This window comes from Octopus bimaculoides, chromosome 4 (genome assembly GCF_001194135.2).
Source record: "Octopus bimaculoides isolate UCB-OBI-ISO-001 chromosome 4, ASM119413v2, whole genome shotgun sequence".
In the NCBI taxonomy this organism is placed as follows: domain Eukaryota; kingdom Metazoa; phylum Mollusca; class Cephalopoda; order Octopoda; family Octopodidae; genus Octopus; species Octopus bimaculoides.
The window spans coordinates 49,530,844-49,542,625 of record NC_068984.1 but is presented as its reverse complement, the minus strand read 5'-3'; the positions used below and the strand labels follow the sequence as shown (position 1 = coordinate 49,542,625).

General features: G+C 33.9%; 1 protein-coding gene across 2 annotated transcripts in view; it reads right to left on the bottom strand.

Moving 5' to 3' along the window:
* Positions 1-11,782, bottom strand: part of LOC106881251 (zinc finger protein 729) — a 233,811-nt gene that overhangs the window by 47,135 nt on the left and 174,894 nt on the right. For both annotated transcript variants that reach the window (XM_052967047.1, XM_052967046.1), the window contains one exon: positions 2,493-4,356. In XM_052967047.1, the coding sequence (XP_052823007.1) occupies positions 2,493-4,295 (1,803 nt within the window). In that variant the 5' untranslated portion in view covers positions 4,296-4,356. The remainder of the gene's footprint in view (positions 1-2,492; positions 4,357-11,782) is intronic.

Genomic DNA, 11,782 nt, shown 5'->3' with positions numbered 1-11,782 from the left:
TATATATATCTTATTAATTTTTCTTACTTGTTTTAGTCAGTTGACTGTGGCTATGATGGAGCACCACCTTGAAGGGTTTCAATCAAGCAAATTGACCACAGGACCTATTTCTTTTAAGCTTGGTACTTTTTCAATTGGTTTATTTTGCTGAACTGCTAAGTGATGGAGACATAGACAAACCAAGACCGGTTGTCAGTGGTGGGAGACAAACACAGACACACACACATAGACATCTAGATATATACAATGGGCTTCATTCAGTTTCCATCTACTAAATCCTCTGACAAGGCTTTGGTCAACTCAAGGCTATCGTAGGCTCAAGGTGTCATGCAGTGGGACTGAACCCGAAATTATGTGGTTGGGAAGCAATCTTCTTACCACACAGCCCTCCCATGACCACGCTCGAATGGTGCTTTTTACATGCCATCCACACAGGGGCTAGTGAGGCGACGCTGGCAACCATCACACTTGAATGCTGCTTTTTACGTGCCACTGGAACGGGAGCCAGTCAGCAGCCCTGGCAACAATCATGCTCGAATACATATATATATACAATATATGTTAATATATATACACATGTATTTATATAATATATATGTAAATGAATATGATGTATAGGCACATCCATCCATGTATGTGTGTGTGTGTGTGTATATGTACAGAGAGAGAGGGAGAGAGGGAGAGAGAGAGAGAGAGAGAGAGAGAGAGAAGGAAATATAATAATCCTTCAGGGTCCATGTTCTATGCTGGCATGTGATGGTTTGAGAGGATCTGGTGAGTTCAATGACTGCATCATACTTAAATGTTAGCTTTGCCATGTTTTTCATAGCTGAATACTCTCCCTAACACCAACCATTTTACAGCGTGCATAGAGTGCTGTTTTCTTTTTTTTTTTTTGTGGCAGCAGCCCTAGTGATGTCAATATGTAACTTGCACAACTAAGATTCCCTTTAACTGTGTCAGGCTGCAGCAGAAAGGTTTAAAATGTGAGGTAAGGGGCCAGAACAGATTTCTTGCTGGAGAGGAGAAACATGACTACTCCCATTATGTAAGCGAGAATGCGAATAACTGGATAGAGCTAGATGATGATAAAAATAGTGATGAGGGGGGTCTCAAGTTGGACCCTCAAAGTACAAAGAGAGTAGAAGTGACTGGGGGATGCTAAGTATATGTCGGATAGAAAGTAAGAAAGAGTAGGCAAGAACTGTAGAAATTGGGCAGGGTTGGGGGTGGTGGTGAATTTAATGATTGGTGCATAAGGTGTGGTAGATGCACAATGATACAATGTGTTGGAGAGTAGTAAGGGAAGACCAGCAGAACAGTAGCAATAGAACAGTATACAGGGGAAGAATGAATGAGAGAGAGAGAGAGAAATGATTTGTATGTATTGTGGTTGAAGGTGACCAATGTAAAATTTGAATGCAGAGCACAGGAGTAAGATGGATATGTGGTAACAGGGAAAAACTGGTGAAGTATGCAGATACACAAGACAAAACATGCACACATACATACACACCCACAAACACAAATGTGTGTATATACACCCATTATGTTCCAGAATCTTAGTTTTGCAGAGATTGGTGGGTCTTCCTGAGAACTGCCTATTGACAGTCATCCTGGTCCTTTAGCCTCTCCTCCATCAGATTCAAGAGCCTGAGGTGAGCCTCTACCATTTTGACACATATCTTCCTAGGTCTCCTTTGGAAACTTCTTTCACATTAAGTTATAAACCTTTCTTTATACAGCTGTCCTCAACCATGCCTAACACATGTCCATACTAACACAGTTTTCATTTTTGTAACCTGCATCTGATTCTTCTTTTATAACCAGTTTTTCTCTCAAGACATTTGTACTTTGTTGTTCATATGCACTTACACTGTACATCCAAAGAAGCATGGTAGCTTAATTATTTTCAGTCTTCTCAAGTCCTCTGCATTCTAGCCCACGACTACAATGTATGGATATACACACATGCTCACATATACGTACACAAGAACATGGATATATGTAGTTAAGGATTATATTTACATGTGTTTGTATGTATGTGTGAGTGTGTGCCCAAGTCTGTACACGTATATAGAATTACACAGTTAAGTTTTCAGCAGTACAACAAACCTTTACTAGGCATTAGTTTAAGAATATTCATTCTAAGATAAAAATATTTTGAAACTAAAATAAGTGTTACCACAAAGGCTTTCATATAAATTCTTTTTATTAGAAATCTATTTATTTCAGCTCACTAATCATTCATTTTCATTGAATAACAGTCAAATTTTCTCCTCAAATATTAAATGAAAAACTAAAGAAGTTGACTCAGTGTTTAATGATAGTCATCAAAAATACTGAAAGAGAATTTATAATTACTTTATTGAAATCCTAAGTGAATAATGCTTGCTATTGTATGCATGATTGCACACACACACACACACACACTAGCAAACAAACACACACAGATACAAACACATATATGAATAAATTATACAATTACTTACTTGGACATTATGTGGTATTGAGTGTTTTGAATATTGGTGCATTCGCAGATGGCATCTCCGTAGATATCGCTTGCCACAATGGTTACAAGCAAACTTCAACAGTTGCTCACGGTACTTATGCTTCATGAGCACATGCTTGTCTCGCAGAAATTCCAAATAGAAGCCACGATTACAGTATGGGCAAAAATGTCGTACACTTGGATGTTCCTGACGTGCATGATCAGAAAGAGACTTGAGTGATTTCCCTTCAAAGCTGCAATCAGATTCTACACATCGCAAATTTTGCAGGACACTACATGAAATCTCATTTTCCTTTAAGGAGTGGACTCGTAGCAAATGTACCACTAGGGTTCTGTTGGAAGCAATGTACTTGAGGCAAATTGGACAGCGGAACTCTCGTTTCTTATAACCTTTCAAATAAAGTGGCTTGGGTTTTCGACCACGTTTCTTAAGCTCTTTCTTCTTTTTGGTCTTCCAGGATGGTATTGAAATCTTGCTTTTTACTAATTTGCCATCCTTGAAAAAGAACTTTGAAGGTGATGCATGACAACCTTTCCAGTGATTCATTTTACAATGGAGACGAAGGGTACTATAATGCTTAAATATTCTTTGGCACCTCAAACATGTATATTGTTTTTTTAAATTTGGCAGATTATAAACTGCTATCATTCTGTAAAAACTTCTCAAGTAGCTATAATGAGAACGTAACCATTTGCTAAATGACAAATGTGAAAACGATGATTTATTGTGTTTAAGAAGTAAATGTTTCTTCATGGTGCTTAATGTTCGGAAAGGTTTATCACAAATCTCACAATGAGCTTTGATAGATTTTGGAAGATAAATACGAGGTCGAATCCTAAATAAAGATTTTTTCTTGGGTTTCTTCCTTGATGCAACTAATGGTTTAGGCAATATTTTCTTAGGTATGACTGGCTTTGAGTTATTTAGTCTTTTCTTTATCAACGTTGATTTAGGACTTCGCTTTTTACGTTTTTTACCTCGCCTTGAATTCCAAACTGGAGGAAATTCATCATCATCAGAATCACTAAAATATAAAATAGGATGAATTGTTTTACGATTATGACGAGTTTCATATCGGGCATTTTTCGTTTCACCAGCAGGATCTGTAGCAGACATTGAAATGTTTACTGGCATCACATTAGACTCAGGCTGTTTTGTTTGGCTTTTACAGTCATCTCGTGAGGTAATCTTTTGGAGAATTACTGTCAGTTTTTTGTTATGGTCTGTATTAACAGCATAACTATCAAACTGCTTTGGAACTTCTTGATTAGATGAAAAATTATCAGGTTTTTGAGTTGGTTTTTCATTTTCAAGCAAAGATTCAATAGTATGTTTGTGAGGCTTTCTGTACTTTGGTATTTCCTTGGGTGAGTCCTTTGATTGGATAAGTTGTGTTATAGAATTCCTTGGATACTCACTAGAAGGAGAACTCCTTCTTGTAATATCACAGCCATTTTCATTCCAAGGTTTTAATGTATCCAATTCTGATTTCACATATCCAAGTGAATCACTGTTTGGAATCCCACCAGGGTTTGGAGCAGACTGCACTTTTGTTAATGATGACATGGAAGATTGCAAGTTTCCATTTTTCTCTCTTCTTTCATCAATGGATGATGAATAGGAATTTGAGTCATTAAGAGAAAGGTTAAGAGGAGCAACATCCTCTTCATCATCAAACACTTGCTTTGGTCTAGGCTGATAACGACGAGACATCTGTTTCCTCTTTTGAGCACCGGTACATTTCTCAATCATATGCAGCCTTAACATATCTGTTCCTTCCATTGTACTTTATAGTCCTCAGACATGAAGATAAAAGAACATAACCTCCAGATGAAATTTGCTCCTGCAAAATAATAAATAAGTATGTTATATTGAAATAAATATTTTAATAAATAAAGATTAATGAATAACAAACATTATTTAAATACCAAACATTATTTTTAAAAAAAGCAACTGAAACTGAATAAATATTTTATTTCTGTTAGGTACAAAGCTATTGCTTTGTATATGAAAGAAAATACAGTAAATGCATGCTGTTGGGGTAGTATTTATTATTTTAATATCAATAATACTGTTAAGGCAGCAAGGTGGCAGAATCATTAGTATGCTGGGCAAAATGCTTAGCAGTATTTTATCTGTCTTAACGTTCTGAGTTCAAATTCTGCAAAAGTCAACTTTGCCTTTCATCCTTTCAGGGGTAATAAAATAAGTACCAGTCGAACACTGGGATTGATGTAATAAATTTATCTTCTCCCCTGAAATTGTTGGTCTGTACCAAAATTTGAAACCAATATCAATAATACTGTTATCTCAAATTAGAAATGGTATACAAAAGTATCCTGTTCAAATGGATATAATAAACTCCTTGAAAAATACAATAAAACTGTAGGAATTTATTTCTTATAAAAATGCAAAGTGCATTTTTTTTAAAAGAGAAATTATATATACACCTTATATAAGACAATGACACTGAAGAAAAATATTTTTTGTATCATTTCATATACAATATAAATCCTTCCATATAACTTTGGAGGGAGCTGGATTAACTCTGGATTAATTTTTCTGTAATAAAATTAAATTTCTTGTATTGTTATGTGATTTTATAATTTTAAAATTGAAGTTAATGAGAAGGTATATCACAATCTATCTTTGTACAGAATAAGCTTAGTATTCCAGACCTTTATATGTTACAGTGCTCTTTCAGCAAAGCATTATCTCACAATTGTCTTCACAGAAGTAAAGGAAGTCACATTTTATCATCATCACATTTTATATAATCAGTAAAAGGAAATAATCACAAGAATTTAGAAAGAAAGAAATTTTGATAATTTTCAAATACATGCATTTTGATATGTAATAATTCCAATGCTGGAACTCTGTATGAAAATAATTCTTTCTTTCATTTTTTCTTTCTAACTTTATTATCAAATTTTCACAGCTACATCCATTTTTATTTTGATAACTCTAGAACACACTCTCAGTTTTGTATAACAAGAAAAGCATATTAATTTTATAGAAAATCAAGAATTAATATTTGATGAATGCATGTAGTAGTTAGCAGTAGGGGATCCACAAAATGATATTAATAATGAACAGCTCTGGTTGCTGATGCAATGTAGTAGTTAGTTTTTTTAGACATGATAGGTAGTTTAATTTGCTAATCAAGGATACATAATAAATGATGTTGTCTGTTTTGAGGGCTATTATTTCTGATGGCAACAAAAGTAACTATAAGGGAGTTACACTACTTTAATAACAGTGTATGAGTACTGAATACTGATCTGCCAAGACTAGAGAAAAATGAGTGAAGGACATATAATGTTAACTTGCATGTGAGAAAGCAGAACAGTAGTAGTAAAGGTATTAGAAGACATATATAGGAAAGAAAATTGCAATTTTAGGTTGTAATGCAAACAGATGATGAGTGTTGGATAAAAGGCACCCTGAGCAGTGAGGGAAATGCAGCATAGGAAAATGCAGTAGTAGGAAATATAGGCAGAAGTGATATCAAATCTCAGCATGTTAGAGTTCTTGAAACAGATAATGAAACAGGTAATGAAAGATGCAATGCAAGCAGTGATTTACTATACTACAGATAGGTTCAACATATACCTTCAAATAAAAAAAAAGGCTATAGAACAGTGATGAGGATTAATCATCTACTTTCTGTGTTATTATATGCAGTGTTATAGTTATTATCTTATCATCCTTATTAGAAACTTGTGTTATTTCAATACATCTTATTAAGGGATACAACAGCTACAAATAAAAAGACTTATCTGTCTGCCTTATGGTCCCAGTGGACGAAATGGAAACAACGTTGCCTTGGAGGCAGGTGAGGGAGACACATTGAAAAAGCTACTTCAACTCATGGGGCTCACACAAATAGCCATCTCTATTTTGATATTAGTAGGATGTAGTATGAGAGTGGGAGGGAAAATGTTAGAGATGTCCACTACCACAGGCTCAATGACAAGTCTGCCAGAGAATGGCTGGTACCTTGACATTTTACCCTCTTTGGCTTGATATGGCAGCAAAGCCTGGGCTGGCAACCAAACACACCAGGTCGCCTCTGGAGAAGGTGTTGCAGTATGTGGCATCCCAGATGAGGTGCCTACCACCTCTGAATGTGAAAACTGTCATGCTATCCAGCCTTTTACTGTCCCCTCTGATCAACCCTACTGGCAAAAGCTGGGAAGGGAAGCCTGTGGCATCTCGGACTTTGAAGTTTTTCTATAATCCTTTTATATACTTTGATTACTTTTGTAACTTTTTTCAAACACCATTTTGATTCCTCAGTTTAACTACGAAATTTTGGTCTGTTACATTTGCAGCTTTTGAAATCTTTATTCAAAAACAGATATTAACATTTCAATGGATATATAATAAAGTTATATGAACAGCTTTATGACAATTTCTAATTAATATGATTTAGAAAAAATGTTACACGGCATGTCAACAATGAAGATTCTATAATTATAAACTGTATCAAATTATGTGCAAGTCAAAATGGCAGAAAATAATTAACCAAAAAGATATTGATAATTTCTTGAAAATTTATAATCTAAAATCATTTTAAAATTAGTCTGTGCTCTCTCCAAGAGATTGTGTTTCAACTCTAGATTATTTAAGAGTTCTTCCAATCAATTCGCCTTTTTAAAAATATGATCACTGGTTGCTCATTACTTTCTTTACATTTTTCAACCATTTTCCTCTCATAACTTAATAATTAGTGACCTAAGAAGACAATCTTTCTACACTAATTATTAGAAAAATCTAATTAATAAGGTTTACTAAAACTTATTTAATACCTTACCCTCTTATTCAATCCAAATGTGCTTAGCTAAAATGTGATTAGGCATCTTTGAATTGGGGGCGCGAGTACATGTACTAAATATAATCTTTCATAGATATTCTGCTACACAAATAAGACAACTTATTATAATTCCTGATCAAATTTAGAATTTATTTGACTGATCTGTACGTCTCTCATGAGTACTCTTTAATCTTTGGTTTGCTGATAAGTTATGTTTTTGTTTGCTAAACTAGAACTGCAAAGGACATTGTACTTCTGCACTTGCTAGTTCTATTTATGCTTTGTCAAAATATCCTGTTTATTACAGATAACATCTATTATGAAATCTTGTTAGTAATTAACTCTTCTTTTTCAGCAATACTATAGTTTAAAAAAAATTCATCTCAATCATAGCTCTCTTCCTTTCTTCAATAGTTTTTCAAATGTCATTTATTTAAAGCATAAACAATCATATACACCATACCACCTTCTGTTTCAGACAATACACATTAAAAATAGTTTCTAATGTATGATGCTTTCGAGTTATTTAAACAGAATTATTGGATAATATGACTATATATAAGAGTTTGAGTTGTACGGAATAAAAAAAAAATTTAATTAGGAAAATAGTCAAGAATCATGATACTGTGCACATTTCAGTTGTATCAACTATGTGTGTTCACTGATATATTGTTTTGGTAATCAAACCATAATTACCCTGTATATCATTTGTTAAACTAAATTGCCTTGAGATATCTCATAGATTACCAGCAATTATGTGTACATATGAGCAGCTTACAGCCTGAATAGCCATGTGTTGCTTTGACATCATGTTGAACACTCAAGAAAAATTATGCTGCAATTTTGCCCATAGATCCAGGTCCAGTTCCACTGTGGCACCTTGGAGAAATGTCTTTCACTAGCCTCAGGCCAACCAAAGCCTTGTGAGTGGATTTGGTAGACAGAAACTGAAAGAAGCCCATTATATATATATATATATATATATACATATATATATATATATGTATGTATGTATTAGTATATATACATGCATGTATGTGTGTGTGTATACCACCTGACAACTGGTGTTGGTTTGTTTACATCCCCATAACGTTGGCAAAAGAGACTGATAGAATAAGTACCAGGCTTAAAACAAGAAGTAATGGGGTTGATTCATTCAACTGAAAACTCTTCAAGGCAGTGTTCTAGCATGGTCACAGTCTAATGACTGAAACAAGTAACAGATAAAAGATAACGATGTAATGTCCATCCAAATCCATATGCCAAGGAAACTATAGGTGCACAGCAAAATGTATTTAAACAGGTAGATAACCTGGTGATATTGTTGTTTAGTAAGAGAACAGAGGTATTTAAAAACAATGACACTGATGAATATTTATGAAAGGTTCAAAGAGGTCTTAAAGTAGAATGTAAATTACAAATACACTCTTAACATCTTGTTGAAATTTATTTAGTCAAACACTCACTACTGCAGTGTTTGAGCAGAAAATACCTTAAAAATGGGTTTGTTTATTCAAAGGCACGTAGTTTATTTACTTGCCAGACTTGTGAAAATTGGCATTATTGCAGAATGTTTTCTTTTAATGTGCTAAAAATAATATTATGCACACGTAATTATTAATTTATTACATAATAACTAAAATCTAGATACACTCAAAAGGGACAATGAAAAAATATTAGTAACAATTTAAATGTAATTTGTAACAGTCATGGACATACAAACATCATAAACAAAAAAAAATTTCCTTTTGCATTATAAAATTTATAGGTAAGCTGAGTTACTCCCTTCAGAAACAACTGATATGCACAAGAGTTTTAATAAAAAGATTAAAACACTCAGAAAATGAATAGGCAAAATTCAGTCATATTTGCATTGTTTTTAATAATCAGCATTACAGAATGTAAATAAATGATAAAGGAAAGGATTAACCCTTTTGTTACTGCATTTATTTTGAGATGCTCTGTAGTTCTTTTGATTTTAAATATAACAAAGAATTTAGTAAAATAACTTAGTTATCATTAGGAACATAAATTGTAAGTAAGGTTTGGTGAAAGATTTTAATTCAAAACTTATGAAAACAAGACATTTGTACTACAGAACCAAAGGTGGTTTCAGCCGGGTTGGTATCGAAAGGGTTAAAGTTTTCTCCCTTAGACTATGGAGTTAACTTCCTTAAATATGAATGAGGATTTTGATTCAGACAGTAGAGAAAAGACTGATCCACCTGCTGGGTGGATTTATGCCATACGGATATTAAGAGTTAATGATGAAATAAATTAAGTTGGAAGAGTTAGGAGAAACTGAGTTATATTTAGCTTTATTAAAATCATATATATACCAAGATGTTTAATAAAGAGTATTTCATAGGATTGATTTGTTGTTTAACCCTGATGTTAGCCCTGATTCAGTAGACCTATAATTAGCCCTTCAGCTGTGATCATCCTTTTTTTACAGGCATATTATTCACCATATCTTTTGTTTTAAAGATGATAACATTTGATTCAAAATAAATTTGATTCCTAGTTCTAGCAAACACAGAGAGCTTCTCTCTCTCTCACCAAAGAAAAAGAGAAGAGTAGGGGAGAAAGAAAGGTAGAGATGGGTAAGGAGACTGTAAACCTAACAAATGTTTTATTACTTTGCTGTGCTAAGCTCAAATCTTTGCATTAAGTTTGAAAAAACTAATCTATGTATATCTTACCCAAGACATTTTTTGTTTGTACAAATTCAAGTCTTTAAATCAGCCTTAACTAGTCAGAAAATCAACATACAAGCTTTTGGCCATTTTTATTTATCATTATGTTTATTGGTACATTGCATGGAGTTGATCCTTGATCCATACATCCATGTCCCATTTTAAGCATCACATCAAATTTATGAAAAACAATAAGATACTAACAGTTAACAGAGTAACATCTTGAGCACTTGGCTTAAGTTTCTCTCTGTTGTCACATACTGTTCTCACTATAGACATCACAAGCATGAATATTTTGAAAATGTGGCTGATTTCTTTTCCAACATAAGTCCTTTTAAAACATCAATTTTAATAACCTGTGTTTTGTTTATAGTTTCTTTTTTTCAAACTACTTCCTTCTGATCCATTTGGTGGTTTCTGTCCAGACATTATGAATTGTAGGTATATTCAATTGCAGCTGTGATCAGCAATTATCCATTGTAAATACTTAGTGACAAAATAGCACCGGGAAAGAACTGCTTCATGAGAAATGTGATGAAAGAGTAAGAAGGTGATGGAGAAAAATATTGTATAATATTACAGTTAGTAGATGGGTTACCAGGTTCATGTGCACTTCGCCCCTTGCACTTCTGACTTGAGTCATAAATACACACACACGCTATTGCGCTGACATACAGTATATGTAGTTACAGACATTACTATCAAGCTGATACTATTACTATTGTTACTAGTTGCTCATTCAGAAGTTGGTAGGTTATTAAGAGCAGTGTTGTTGATCTTATGGGTTTTGATGTTGGTGATGGTGATGGTGATAGTATGTAGTAGTGTTGTTATTGGTTATGGTCATATTATTCTTGTTAATGGTATTGTTGTTCTTGCTTAGTTACAAATCAAACCTCGTTGACCTAAGATTAAAGGTATTTCATCTAACTCTTAAAATACACTAAGACAGCACATTATTTTATGATTGACTTTTATTTGAGTTCTTAGTATGTTCATACTATTGTTGTTGTCTCTAAGTAGTTGTTGGTTGGTGATGGCAGTGATTGTATTGGCTATCTGTGATGGTTGCTGTGTTCATGTTGATTATAGTGATCTTGATGATAATAAGAAAAATGATTTGGTGAGATAGATAAATACTTATTGATATTCAAAAAATATACACAAACACACACACAAATATTTCTAGCGAAATAATCACTTCATATTTCATAAGTGCTTATAGTGACACTTACACAAACAGTTAGTCGCTCACACTCACACATATATTATGATTACAATGTTTTTAATTGTTAGCTACAATGATCTTAGAAGAAATACTGAGAAACAACCTTTAGGCGAAGAAAAAAGTAGAAATTCTTAAAATCTATCCAAGTTTCCACAAGGGTAAAACACAGACCATATCCCAAAATGAAATGGCATAACCTGGGATGACAGTAACATGAGTGACACCTGTATGACATATACATATATTTGAGCATGGCCGATGCCAGTGCTGCCTGACTGGTACTCGTGCTGGTGGCAAGTTAAAAGCACCATTTGAGTGTGATGAATGCCAGTGCTGCCTGACTGGCTCCAGCACTAGTAGCATGTAAAACGCACACACTACACTCTCAGAGTGGCTGGGGTTAGGAAGGGCATCCAGCTGCAGAAAGCTTGCCAAATCAGATTGTCTGCAGTCAAACTGCCCAACCCATACCAGCATGGCAAGCAGATGTTAAATGATGACAACGACAATGATATATATATATATATAT